At 41.0% G+C, this 14,804-nt stretch overlaps 1 protein-coding gene across 2 annotated transcripts; it reads left to right on the top strand.

Annotated features, from left to right (window-relative positions):
• The first annotated feature begins 501 nt into the window (after nucleotides 1–501).
• On the top strand, nucleotides 502–14,704 carry tctn1 (tectonic family member 1). 2 transcript variants are annotated; one of them, XM_083771369.1, is made up of 16 exons: nucleotides 502–582; nucleotides 690–768; nucleotides 1,412–1,515; nucleotides 2,100–2,220; nucleotides 2,801–2,934; nucleotides 3,788–3,924; nucleotides 4,021–4,126; nucleotides 4,424–4,536; nucleotides 5,242–5,262; nucleotides 7,244–7,378; nucleotides 8,023–8,148; nucleotides 10,613–10,701; nucleotides 12,051–12,188; nucleotides 12,591–12,744; nucleotides 13,430–13,561; nucleotides 14,105–14,704. In XM_083771369.1, exons 1-16 carry the CDS (start codon nucleotides 525–527, stop codon nucleotides 14,249–14,251), a joined length of 1,794 nt encoding a protein of 597 aa, XP_083627495.1. In that variant the 5' UTR covers nucleotides 502–524; the 3' UTR covers nucleotides 14,252–14,704. The 2 variants fall into 2 exon arrangements, with proteins under 2 accessions (XP_083627495.1, XP_083627494.1); XM_083771368.1 differs by having other exon boundaries at nucleotides 1,409–1,515.
• The last annotated feature ends 100 nt before the right edge of the window (nucleotides 14,705–14,804 follow it).

Genomic DNA, 14,804 nt, shown 5'->3' with positions numbered 1-14,804 from the left:
TACTATCATAGAGGACTGTAATTATTCAAATGATGATGTACCCACATATAACATTTGATCGGGTGATGTAACTTAGTTTTCTTTCACAACATTTTATAGATTGTAATAAAATAAAACTAAACTAAAAAGTAAATAAAACCGCATTCAGGAAAATGCCTTACATTACAGAAATAACTTCCTTTCCAGAGTTGAACAGGGCCCCGAGCTAAATGAGTGATACTTATGAACCAAATGCCATTTGTTTAGTTGGTTATGGGTCTGTAACTGCAGAGTGTATAATTGGAACCAAATGATTGATTGATTTAAAATTGTATTAACATATTGTAGAATGGGTACAGTCCAAGGAAGGTACAGCCAGGTCATTACAAAAACTAAGAGGATAAAACCAGAAAAAGCACTAAGACTTGTTTACACCATGCAGGCTCGTTTAATAGAGCCTGACAGCGAGCTCAGCCACGGGCTACTAGTACTAGTAGTATTTCAATTTCATAATCCATTCAGTGACGTATGCGGAGGTTCCCAGAATGCAGCAGCGCGTCTCTCTCTGCCATAGCAACGGAACATGGCGTCTGTTTTGTCTTGGTGTGTTTTATATAGTTTGTTGTTTTCCAGTCTCGCTTCCGCGACATCAGCGCAAAACTCAACTTATTTCAACTTCATAGACAATAATTCAACGGTTCAACCCACAGCTGATTCCATCACGCCCTCTGACGCCAGCGGCACGTCGGAGAACCCGGGAATCGAACCATACAGTCAGGACTGGAATAAGTAGGCTTCTGCGATTTATTTTACTTAAGTAAAAAATAGCAGTAGCCTACAGTAGGCTACCACAATGAAGAAATACAAATACTCGATATTCAGTGTTGGGCAGTAATAAGTTTGTGGAACGCCCTGCCATATGTTACCTACGGACGGCTGCAACGGGCACTCACAGTTAACAGTTTTGTATTGAGTTGTGCTTGAAAATGTACTGTAATTCTGCAAACTGTTAATAATATACTTCAATCAATCAAACGACTTACTTTTAATATTACCGTAATATTTTACCCAGTAATGATCGAGTAGTGTAAGTATAGTGTAAGCCAAGGATTACTTGCCCAAAAACATTAATATTATATAGCCTACATTACTATGTAAAATAGTATTCGTCGTATATTACTAACGTTTTGTTGGCTGCCTTTTCAAAACATTTCGTTTAAAATTGCTGCATGCTTTATTTAGGCCTATAGATATTCGACTCCACGTGGTGGGTATAATTTCCCTGGCCCTGTTCTTTTCGAGTGCTCATAGGCGGGTAGCTATCTGACAAAGTACTCATTATAAATGGAGCATTTATTTTACTGGTACTTTTTCAGCCTACTTGAGTATACAGTATGCATTTATAGTTACTTTCCACCACTGCCTACAGCAGCACACCAGACACTCCGGGAATCGAACCCCTGCCCACTGAACCGGTGCCACCATCCGCTGAACCCCTGCCTCTGTCTGGGCGCCTTCTCTCTCCACTTACAGATGGTACACATTTAAAACCCCTCAATGTTCATATCAAAATGCAATGCAGGGCAGATGCAACCTGTATTAAGTGCTTAGTGTTAAAGTGTTAAATAGCTATTGATAGTAATGTGTGTTTGTTCCGTAACAGTGTTAAATAGCTCTATATTATGATTGCTATAGTGTGTTTGTTCAGTAGCAGGCCAGGGTGTCTCCTCGTCTTTCATAAACCGAAAACACATTTCGGGTGGGTTTCCAATTTCAGCCAATCAGGAGAGAGTATACCCATTTATCTGCTTAAAATGTATATATGGTTCCAGTTCCAATTTTGTGTCACAGTGTTCACTTTTGTGTCATCAATTCCAATTTAACTTGCTTACCCTGTATACTGCATTGGATAAAAATGGTATCCAACTAAAATGGTATCCTTAACTAAAGGCCTGGAGAGAGACAGGGGAGACCCCTGTTGCTGCTGAACATATCATACACCATGTAGCAATGATTACTATCACAATATAGAGCTAATTGAACACTTTAATTTGTACAAAAAAACCTTTTAATTGTACATGTTTGCAGCATCCCATCATGATGCCATTGTGTGTTTCTAGTTGCCGTCGTCTGTCCCTGTGATGAGCAGCGTGACGTGTGTGACATCAACTGCTGTTGTGACATCGTGGACTGTAGTGACCAAGTGGCTCTGTTCACCGCATGCTCTGTGACACATGTCAGGCAAGTGACACCGCTCTTTGAGCTTGTAGTTCAGGTATATTAGACTAGCCACTCCAAGGAACTGTGTGTGTGTGTGTGTGTGTGTGTGTGTGCAATATTACTCTGCAATATTACTTATTACTTATCAGCATATAGCTCCTTTTAAAAAATTAACACAAATATCTCACTTACTGCACCTTTAAGTACTTAAAAAAGACAGTTTGTTAAGCGGGGCTCAATGCTTGAGGCACCTCTTTTGTTTTCCTTCTACCACAAATCTCTTTGCTGAAAACAGTCAAAACACCCACACAAAGCGTACCTAGGTATGCTGAAAACACCCACACAAAGCGTACCTTGGTATGCTGAAAACACCCACACAAAGCGTACCTAGGTATGCTGAGCACAAGTGCACTTTTTCTGCAATGCCTTTCTTCAAATTCACATTCACAAACGGTACATTAACATGGTGCTGGTAAGTCCTTATGTGATTTTTATTTGAATCCCAAAAAATATTCACTTACACTACTAGGAATTATATAAATTGGGTTCATGTTTTAGACTGTACGTGTTTATTAAATGTAGTGTGCTTTTGTCTTTCTAGTGAGAGCCAGAAGAAATGCAGTCGGCTCACAGCGTCTTATTCTTTGGGTACCAGCGTGGATGGTTTCTCCGTTCCACTCAATACCCTCCAGACACGCTTTAACTACGACATCTTCTGCCTTCAAACACACAACCGTAAGTCAAGTTAACACATACCTTTGGTATGTCGGATTTGCGTGTGCACTCTGGCCTCTAAGCCAATGGGAGACGACTAGCCCTATACGGCCAATGGGATATTTCTGGCAGAAGCCCTTGTTTTTACATTATGTTTTAATTTTAAAATATTAATGTTATATTAACATATTAAAAAATATTTGGGAGGCTCTTGTGGAATTCTGGACCAATCAGTAAGTAATGAGGCGTCGAAGACACTATTCTAGATGGTGATGGTTATGCTTTAACAATGCTATCATGGGGAGAAGCACACTCAGGTCGGTGGTACTGTATGCCTTGTATGGTATAGTTCTGTCAACGAGCACACCTTATTAAAAGGTTAAATCACTATATTCTGATAGTAATCATTGCTATAGAGTGTTTGTTCAGTAGAATGTGAGTCTCCCTGTCTCTTCAGCTCTTTAATAAACAGAAAATACATTTTCGGGTATGGAGACACAATTTCAGCCAATCAGGAGAGTAGCCATTTACTGTACAAGCTTGATTTGTATAGTGTTCCAGTTCCAATTTTGTCTGCTCATTTCTTTGTGCCATCCACGTGTTTAATCTGTATCCTGACTGCGTTCTCTATCCTGATTGGATACAATGAGTACTATACAATATAGAGCTTTTTAATGCTTATTTTAACTAAGGAAACTCACTTACCCTACCTTTAATATACTCTAGCTGCTACAAGGACAAACTGAACCATAACATAACAAGACAGTCTGTAACAAAACATTAGCTACCAGGCCTAAATTCTTCCTCAGGGCCCACTTGCAATATACTAGTAATATCATAATATAGTCCTGGTATTCGTCTGTGTGTCTTCTAGGTGTTGAAGGTTTATCATATTCCTGGCCTGCTCTTCCAACTGTCGGGAGTTTTGATTCCCTCTTTGAGCAGTTTGCAGACACAAGCTTCAGTGTTTTATCAGCTAAGACAGAGAACCAGGTCTCAAATGCATATCTGGTGAGTCTCAGACCCTGTTTACAAGGCTGTTTTAATACAAAATACGTTATACGTTATACGTTATACGTTATACAACATGAATTTTTTACTTTGCAGTTTGGGGACGTCATAACCACGGTGGAACAGAGTGGAGACGAGGGTGTTTTGCGGCTGCCTGTGCCTGGCGTGAGCGCCCACTACTGTTTAGACAAAAATCCTGCAGGTTGGTATCAGTGAGACATCACATTCTCTAGTGGTGTTTTTCTGCAGAAACACATTGTCCTCTTGCTGTATTTTGTTGTTTTCACTGTTTGTTCTGGTAGACCAAAAACGTCCCTGTCTACCTAAACAAACAGTGAAAACACCAAAATACAGTGAGAGGGCTGTGTGTTTCTGCAGGAAACACAGTGTGTGTTCTACCATTATTATTATTATTATTATTATTAACAATGTGTCACAGTTTTAGCTCGTAGAACAGTAGTGTGATTGATTTAAATCAACAAGATTTGTGTCTCCCCAGCGTTCTTAAAGCAACAGAGCAGTCGTTGTTCTCGGAGGATTGTTGTAGAGAAGGACTGCACCACTCTGCCTGCTCTGAACGTCTATACTTATACTGACCTCCAGCTACGCTCTGTGAGTCCTCACAATACTGTGTTTACATGCACGCATGCACGCCAGGGGGGCAGTCAGCCAGATATTTCGTGAAGCCTCATTTGAAATCGGTAGTTCATATAATGGCCTGTTGTGGCGCTGGACTGGACCCAAAAAGCCCCATAGCTCCATAGAGGCCCATGTATTTTGGCCCAACTTCACCTAGACTGTATTACCTTAATAAACATGGTCATGAATACTTTCTTCTTCCAGTCACTAGTTTAAAGTCTCATTTCTAATGTCATAATATTCTTTTTGGAAAATTATGGTCCCATTAATTAAAAAAATGACCATAAAGTCGCGTATGTTCTGAGGGGCGTGGCTACCGTTACAGTCTATGATCGGGATTCCCCTCCCACTCAAGAGTCTTCTCCTCCCACTCGAGTCAAAATAAAAACCAACGGAGAAGAAGGGGGGAAGTCCCGCCTCGTTGTCTGGGCAGCCAATGACCAGCTGGTCCAAAACGGAGCCAGCCAATGGCCAGCTGGTACCAAACGGATCTAGAAAGATGGCGACTTACATCAGGAATTAGCATATTATTACAGGCTTCATTTTACGTTCATGTTAGACCCGTGGAACGCTTTGTCCATATTTTTTACAGTCTATGATGCACGCACACACGCACGCACGCACACAAGCTAGTTAAAGTTGTCATGTTGTGATAACTATTTCTACTCTGCTTCACAGATGAAGAGTAAAGATGCAGAGGTGAGTATTTAATCACTTTAGTTTAATGAACAAAACACATCCTGAGTGTGAATATAAAAGTCAAGGAGTGCAGTGCAAACCATAATACATGACAAAAGATATACCGGTAGCTACATTGTTAAAGATTCAATTCATTGTTCTGGATAATAACTAGACTGGTAAGCCATCCCGGTCGGATGAATTCACATTATCGTGTGTGTGTCTTCTGTAGACCGGTCTGGCCCCAATCACTGGGTGGGCGTCTTACCAGGCTAGATAATAACATGAGCGGACCCGCGGTTCTCCAGAACCACCACAAGAGGCTCTGGTCAGGCTCTGCCAGTGGGCCTAATCAGCCTAAATCCCCTCACCTGTGCAATTTCCAGCCTCTGTCTCAGCCAATTGATTTGCCATGGCAAAGTATTGCATACTACAGAGATCTCCATAATACAGTATGGGCACAAAAGGGACAGACAGGGTATTATTAGATTCCCAAGTTGCATCGTTCCCAATTATGCTGGTGACCGACGGGCACGTACATGTCTAGTGAGCTAAATGTTGACAATGTAACATGCAAAATGTAAATGCCGAATTGACACAGGTAGCGTCAACACCAGTCCACGACACTAAAGCAATAATAAATTGGGCATGACCAATGTTATGAGTGACAGCTGTGACTTTGTGCCAACTTGTGTGTCGTGTGTAGCTGGCATGCCGGTTCAGAACACCCACTGCCAGAGCTGTACTGGGGCCTGTTTCACGAAACTTGGATAAGTTAATATATCATGGATCAGCGATTAACCGGTTTCATGAAAGCTGGTTAATCTTGCCAGATTAATTTAACCAGTTAACCTGGATATGTTGAGGCTTGATTCGGTTTCATGAAAGTGATGCTACATTAGTTACCATGGAAACTAATTAAGCAGTCAAACTGATCACAAACCAATGATGTTTTCCAGACTTATTCAATTATTATGGGTTTATGTTGCCTTATTTGTATCGGTCTGCATTAAAGAACTAATTTAAGCACTATATAAAATCAAATAACCAAAATATATAGGCTGCACAACATCATGACAGCTTGTGAGCTTGTAGATCAGCTGCTTTTGGTGAATGTTCCCCAGAATAGGTTTGATGTCGTGCAAGTGCACGGTTAAGAATAATTATTATATTATATTATATTATATTATATTATATTATATATATATATTTTTTTTTTTTGTAAAAGTGAAAACCACTAAATATTACCATTACTCATTGTTTTACAACATATTACCATTGTAACGTTTCACCCACTATTGAACCCATGACCCACAGTTCACCAGTCTGGCCCCTGTCTGGACAACAACCCCCTTCCCCAAAGGTAGCTCCCTCAGAGGAGGGAGTTATGGCCAAATATCACAATGCGACAATATCATTATGCTTACAATATTAAGAATTCTGTTTTAAGTTAATAGTAGTGGTAAAATGTAAACTATATTTTTGGGGTAGTTAATCATTCAGTCTATCCACTATTGAGAGTATGTTCTCTCTTTAATTACAGCAGCAGTATTTATTTTAGAAGCCTTGTATCAGTAAGTCTTGCACACACGCACACGCACACACAGTTATCAGTAAGTCTAGTAAAGATACTGAGATATACAGAAGGGGGCAGTAATGCAACTATTAAGGATGCAAACTGCCATAATACCGCATGAAGAAGAAGGATCAGTAAATCTGTGTTCTACATAATGGGTCTAGAGACAAAAAGCCAGGCTGTCTATTCAGCCAGGCTTGCTGATCCCAGCTCGCCAAATCCGCCAATTCTGAGCCTCACTTGGCTTTAGTGGAACGGAGTAAACCAGGCTGTAAAGACCAGGATTGAAAAAGCCTGGTTTTGGCCTAAATCCTGGATTAGTTAATCCAAGTTTCGTGAAACAGGCCCCTGGTTGTTTATGTTTGTGTTGTGTGTGTACGTGTGTGCGTGTGTGTGTGTGCGTGCGGGCATGGTTGTGTGTTCTAGGTTGTGGGTGTGGAGTTGTCATCAGTTGTATACAGGTCTCTGGAAGGTTCTGTGACTGAAGTGGAGCTGAGTGAGATGAAGAACCTCAGTCCAGTTCTACTGAGCCCACTGCTCTGTACTGCTGTGGTGCTAAAGGTACATGAATGAATTAATGAATGAGAGAGAGAGAGAGAGGAGGGAGGGAGACCACAGTCACAATCCATGGACTCGTTCAATCTGTAACTGTAGCGGTCCATGGAAGCCTGAATGTTTTTGTTCCATATTGTATGTAGAACTAGTTTTATTACAGTGTCATAATGAATACTGGACTACTCGCCCCGGTGCTTGCCCGTTTTTCCTCCCGGAATTTTCCCCAGTGAGGGGGATAACTTTGTAATATGCTATTGGCTGTTTGTATTCTTTTTGGAAAAATATAAAAAGATACTCCTGTGGAAAGGCTATATTATTTTACTTATATTGAACCTATAAACAATTTAGTATTATTTAGTATATGTAAGGTTTTGCCCCCTCAAATGGTACCTCGTCAGATAATCCCCACATATCCTACAACAACTTCTGTGAACAGACTTCACTGTAGTAACTTTTCATAAATTATATTTGTACTTAGGCTGTTCTGCTGTCATGAAAGTTTATAGTTAGAGAAATTCAAAGTCCAGCCGTCTGCTGTCCAGCCTCTCCCACCCCTCACTGGGGAGAATTCTGGGAGGAAAACAGAAACGGGGCGAGTAGTCTTGTTACCGTCATAATATGTTAATATTCTATTTTCTTTCTCACCTCAGGTGGACTTCGTGGTGAAATACACCCCTGCTGGTGAAATAGTGAACTGCAGTGCGTCCGTGATGCTTGGATCCGTCCGTGGACTTGCACTGACCATGGAGCAGCAATTCACTATTTCATTTGTCCAGGTAATACATTTTATAGTAACTTTTGTTTTCCAATTATAATACTAGTCTCATGAATATCAATATTGGATCTGAAGAGCTGTGATATATACGCAACAAATGATAGAATTAGCTGAATATGGATAGTGTTTACGTGTACCTTGCTAATAAGAGCTGTAGTCTCTGAAGCCTGACAAGTATTCCACAATCTGCCTCGTTCACACCTACGAAGCTAGCTTCTGCTTTAGCTTCGTGGTCCCATGTTATCTCTATGCAGAGCAGCTTTTTCGTTTTGAAGCTTGGAATGAACAGCTTTTTTTTTTTTGCATGCTACTCCTCAAAACTTAACTTTGAAGCAGCTTTTAAAAGCTGGATTCTGGCTTCAGCTTCTAGAAGCTGCTTCTAGCCAATCAGAGCACAGCGTGGTTTGTGGAGGCGGAGTTTAGCTCATTTGACAAAAGCAAAAGCCTCTGCGAAAGCTGACCGGCCGCACCGACTCCGATTCTCCAAATTAAATAATTTACTTTTTAAATAAGGGCTGTATATGAATGAATATTTGGCAAGACCATAGCATATTTATGGAAAGAAATAAAAGTTTATATGAGAAACAAGTTGTCGAAGCGGTGAAAACAGGTTGTGTTCCGTCACTTGCGAGCCAGTTCTCTCCCAGTGGACTGGCACGGTGGCTGGGGAGAAGTGCCCCTTTAGTCACCCCCTCCCGGTTCCCACCGACCAGAGAGGTGAACAACTGAACCCTGTAGCTGGACTAAACACACACACACGGTTTATAAATTAGCAGATATATATATAGTCTATAGACAAACAACTAAACAATATAGTTCAAACCGGTTGTTTTTTTGTGTCGGACCAGCTGCCTTTTTCCCCAAACTTTCCCTGGGAGGAGCAGCGCGCTCTGTGGTCGTGTGTGTGTGTGTGTGTGTGTCGGTAGTGCTGCATGTATGTTGAAACTTGGGCACCGTCAATCATACCCTTAAAAAATAATTAATAGCCTTTATATCAGTTGTATGTACCCCCTCTATTTATGCAATATGTTGCCCGTGTTTTGTGATTGGTTTGCTGCGTTCTGAATCGATAAACCAATCGCATATAGATAATATTTTTTTGAGGGAATCATTTCAATTGGTTTATTGCGGCCTATCGATGAACCTCATAGCAAAAGTTGAAAGACAGTAGATAGCCTATATTTATAGATAGATAGACCACAATCCCTGTGTGTGTGTGTGTGTGTGTGTGTGATATTGATTATTTATGAAGTAATAAAAGTATGCCTACTAGGCTACTATAGTGGCCCAAGTTTCACATCATCTGCTAAATAAAAAGCAAACTTGCGCTAATGGGGAGGGAGGGGTGGTGGAGCACCATGGAGGAGCCGACGACACAGGGAAGCCGAGGGTCTCCCTTCCCCGGGAGACTTGGGACACGTAAACACAAGCTGTTTTAATTGCTTTTACGATGTGCTGGATATATACAATTGTATTTATTTCCATAAATACGGTATGCTCTTGCTAAATCAACATTAACATTACATACAGAGCCGCTATTTTTTTTTAAATGCCCGGAGGGTTTCGCTCGTGGCCCGGAGGAGAGGAGAGCGGAGTGGGGGGAGATGAACACTTCATCCGGGGTAAAAGAGGGAGGATCGAGATCCGGTCCGTGGTCTCGTTCGGTTATTTACAAGCATGTTTACCAAGATTATATTATTTATTCATCCATAAATAGGTTATGATGTAACTAAATATATAATTATTTCTCCTCTACAGTCGCTATTTTACATTTTAGACTTTAAAATGCGCGTCTGCTCGAACTGCCTGTTTTCTTTCTCGTCTCGTCGGCCAGGCAAGGCAGCTTGACTGACAGGTACCTTGTACACGCCCACTTTCTTAAGCTTTGCTTTTTTTTTCTAGCTTCGTAGGTCTGAAGGTGGCTTAAGAACGCTACATACAGTAGATACATGTAGAAGTGTTCCTAGGCAAACAATATAGGCAAGACACTGAACGCCACATTGCCTCCAATCGATGCCTCACATGGTAGCTTGCCACCATTGGTGTGTGAATGTGTGAAGTGAGGACACTGCCATTGATTGTTCGCCGCTTCATGAATGAATGGTGGACCATTGTAAAGTGCTTTGAGTGCTTAGAAAAGCCATATAAAATGCAATCCATTATTAATATTAGTCTGTCACTAACAGAAAGCTGTCATCTGTTCTTTCTTTTCTGCATGTAAATGTTTTTAAAGGAATGTCCACTTCTGCTAAACAGCAAGCTATATGCTTTGACTAATTTGATTTACAGTAGGACATATTTTTGACAGCATTTTCAGCGCTTCCATCGAAGAATAAGACAATCTCTCTCAAAAGACTAGTCAGCAAGCAACAGCATTGTGTGATAGAGAATCGATTCGAATTTAGATCAGTTTTCAGTGGACACTCAAGTGTGAAATCTTGATTTGTCATTTCTCTGTTTCACAGGACGGTGTGGACCAAGACATTCTGCCCTACAGTGGAAATCCAGGTTATGTGGTGGGACTCCCCCTTGTGGCTGGAACAAAAACTACAGAATATCCTTTATTTGCTGAGGATGAGCTCAGTAACCAATGTGTTGCTGGAGCAAAGCTGGATTAAGGCTCAGATTGCAGGCAAATCTGAGGTGTTTCTCAAAATATGATCTTTAAGGACTGTCTGTCCACACTGATATTGACAAATGATCAGTCGCAGGTCTATTATTGCGACTGCAGGTTGCAGTTACCTTGAAAATCAGTAGGAAGCTGTCAGCTTTCCTGTTATTCTCTTGCACATGCACACACACAATACACACACAACAACGTGCTATTGCAGTTTCGAGCAGCATTGGGCCAAACACATGAACACACACTAGGCTCCGCCCACTCCAGAAAGTTTCATCTCCGGAGTAGTCAAGGGTAGCCAGACAACTATTCCACAATCTCCGAATGCTATATAGAGTCTGGACCTATAGCCCCCATGAGCTGAGTAATGGAAGCTGCCATTTCCGTTCACGAAAATATATTTTAAAATATCTTTAGAGCTTATTGTTTTATTTCATTTTCTGCTAAGTAACAAGCTATATATGCTTAGATGTTTTCTATTTATATTAGGATAAATGTGCGCGACTGTACAGACGAAACGGAAGTGGCGAGGAGGCTCCATTTCCGCTTTATAGTTTACTCATGACAGATCTTCCGTTGGCCCAGACTGTATGATGAAGCGTTTGGAAATCGCGGGGGCAACACAGTTCTGGTAACGCGAGACTAGCTCCGGAGTAACAGCGGAGCGCTAAGCGACCGCCCGCATTAAACCAGGAAATTCCTTATTAATCTGTGTATATAAAATATAGCTAACTCGTCGAATCTCTTAGTTCCATCAATATTGTTCTTATAAAATAGTTGGTTTGTGCCTAAGTATTAAGATTATAAAGATTGCTTTTGTCATTTTGACTGCCAGGGACTTCCATTCACTTCCCATAGGCTTCTGTAGAACTCAGAGTCTGAATTCATAACACTTTTCTTTAAAATAGCTGCAGGTTGCGTTATAGGCGTCTCTGTTCTTTCTACTCTGCTCCACGATTCTCAATTATGCTCAACTGCACTTTATCATCATTTAATGTCCGCTCCCACCATGTCTCATATACACGGCTGTCTGTATTTATGTTGACAACCCCCCACCCTACTTCCGTCGCTTCTCGCCCTTCTCACTGCGTCTTACTGGTAGTATACTATATATTTTGATTCACAACACGTTGTGAGCTTGTAGATCATCTTTGCTGTCATACAAGGAAGAAAATAATTATAAATCAGGCTTCATTGTTCACACTGACACGACCAAGACAAAGGCGGTCGTCGTTATAGGCCTATGTTTTCCACCGGTTCAACTCCTTAACAGATGTCTTCACTGGGATGGTTCAGAGCAGTGATAGGAGAGGCATGCTGACTGTGTTGCATGGTTCAGGACAGCAGGGCTGTCTTCAAGGACCTCACCAGCGCTCCCCTGTGCTGTTTGGTGTGGACACGCTGTCTGGATGCACACTAAGGTGAGTTGATGAGCTATGTCAAATAACATGAACCGTAATCAACATAATGTTCTTGTAGTAAAAGTCCTGAATTCAAAATGTACTTGAGTAAAAGTACAAAAGTATTGGCATCAAAATGTACCTAAATTACCAAGAGTAAAAGTACTCATTGTGCAGAATGTCCCATTTCAAGTTTTCAAAGCAGAGCTTTTAGACCGGCTATTTTCAAATAGTCGAAATGTATAATATTGTGTATTGTATTAATATCTTTTTAATAAATGTAGTGGAGTAAAAGTACACTATTTGCCTCTGAGATGTAGTGGAAATACAAATACCTCAACATTTTACTTAAGTACAGCACTTAAGTAAATGTACGAACCTGTAACCAACAACACACATGTATGTGTGTATGTGTGTGTGCAGCCTGGAGGAGGCTGCTAACTGCTCCTGGGTGTCCCAGGTTCTTCTGGATGTTCTGAGAGGACAAAGCTTCCCTCAGTATGTCTCTTCGTTTGGGAACTCTGCAGCCAACAGCCCCCTGGACTGGGTCCCCATCAGGGACTTCTACAAGCCCACGGTGAGCTTTGTTTACACAGTGTCGCTTCAACTCGCTTGCCAACCAGATCAGGTCTTTTTGGCAAGCGACACCAGCATACTACAGGGAATAAATGTGACTTTGCAAGAAGATTAAGCGCACAGCAGAGGCTGGCCGCTTATTTTATACCTTTTTTGTATGACGGTGCCGTGCATTTATAGTGAAAATAGTGAGCTTGAGTGTTTGCAATCTTTGCTGAATGTTCACCCCGGAATAGGGACGCTAGGATTCATGTGGTCAATACAGCCCAAAGTGGGATATTATTATACCCCTGGGGATCACGCCCAGAGTTACTATTACTTTTGCATGCTATCATGAAGACAAACTGTGGTTGCTTGGTTTTTGTTCCTGATGTTTCTTGCAGGAATTTTATGTTAAAATCTGGAAAATCCCTGACACCCCCATTTTGACAAAAATGTGATTGGTGTATATAAATAATAATAATAAAAATAAAATAATAATAATAATAATATATATATATATATATGTAGCTACAGTACATAGGTAAACTTGTGAAGAAAAGTATCATTGTTAAATTGTTGTGTATATTGAAATTGAAAAACAAAGTGTAGTTTTTAAGTTATGGGGTACTATCACCCCTGCAGTGGGATACATGGATGGATGCTGTTAGGAGCTACTGAAGTGTGGGTTGTTGTGATTGCTCCAGGATGCCCAGGGCTGCAGCATACCTCTGTCTCTGAACCTGGAGGTTCAGTGGACCCGCTACGGATCTTTACATAACGCTCAAGCACAGATCGTCAGCGTCACAAAGACCCTCCACACTAACACCAGTGACTTGGTAAGATCGGCACCATTTGATCTCGTTCTGGACTAATGTAAAACCACTGTCTTTTTTCCCCCCATTCCAAACGTCCTCATATTCCAACCCAGTGGTTCTCAATCTTTTCTGGATCGAGACACACACTTGAAAGCATTCGCAGCCAGCACACCTGACCACATAAGTGATAGCGTGTTTTATTGTTAATTTCACCCCTTTTTTTGTTTTTATTGACTTTTCTTTGGTTACGCCAATTGATATTTTTGCCATCATTCCTCAAAATATTCTATCAATATTGAATAAAACCAGACATTTTAGACTAGGTTCTCAATAAGAAAATATGAAGTAACTTGTACAGTATGTTTATTTCCTAAATGTAACTACACCATATGGACACAAAACCTTTCTGAATACTGGTAAACTTAATCTAAAGAATGAGATGTTGTATCTCACTGGTTGTTCACGTGAATGATCTTGCCTCTCATTGGTTGTTCATGTGAATAATCCTGTATCTCATTGGTTGGTTCCATGCGAATTATCTCGTTTCTGATTGTTGTTCCTCAGGAGTTGCTCTCTGGAGGCAGTAGGGTCATAGAGGTCACGACCACGGTGACCTTCACCCCGGTGTCTGCGGAGGCGGTCCCAGGCTTCAGGGCCCCGCCCACCCTGGACGCCAAACTACCCTTCCACTTCTTCTTCCCTTTCGTGTAAAAGGAGCCTTCACACTGCAAAGAACCTGAGTATTCATTTAACTCTACGAGTTACACCTTTGTCTTTAATAGGTCACTGTTTTTCCAGGGACCTAATGAATACCAACTCTGAGAGTTACTGACCTGTTCATAATTTGGAACCAAATGTAACACCGGGGCTCCACCGGGCGCGTTAGCGTCGCGTCACCATCAGGGAATGTTCCCTTTTTAATCAATGAAGGGTGGCTCCACTGCCCGCGTTGCGTGACTGCATTAAAATTGCCCCGGTTCGTTTTTATTTTATTTTATTTTATTTTATTATTTATGCGACATGTTTATTGTGAAATTGTGCCAGGGACATCATATAACACATGTTTGATTATTCAAAAAATAACGTTAATCTTAAAAAGTTACACATGATCACTTTTATGATGTAATGGTTAGAACACCTGGTCTCTGGTTGCATTCCCATAACAACCATGTGCTCTTGAGACAAACTCTCTCTGCACTAAACCCTACATCACAACAAGAGTGTGTATGAATACAAGAGAACGACATATTAAAATAGATTAGAC

The sequence above is a fragment of the Protomyctophum parallelum genome, assembly GCF_964188405.1.
Source record: "Protomyctophum parallelum genome assembly, chromosome: 8".
Taxonomy (NCBI): domain Eukaryota; kingdom Metazoa; phylum Chordata; class Actinopteri; order Myctophiformes; family Myctophidae; genus Protomyctophum; species Protomyctophum parallelum.
Note: the sequence above shows the minus strand (reverse complement) of the source record. Positions and strands in the feature narration are given on the sequence as shown.

Coding starts and splice junctions, on each gene's coding strand:
- tctn1 (XM_083771368.1), top strand. CDS start 525: ATGCAGCAGCGCGTCTCTCTCTGCCATAGCAACGGAACATGGCGTCTG. Junction 3,925..4,020: donor AGGTCTCAAATGCATATCTG/GTGAGTCTCAGA, acceptor TTTACTTTGCAG/TTTGGGGACGTCATAACCAC. Junction 4,537..5,241: donor CTGACCTCCAGCTACGCTCT/GTGAGTCCTCAC, acceptor TCTGCTTCACAG/ATGAAGAGTAAAGATGCAGA.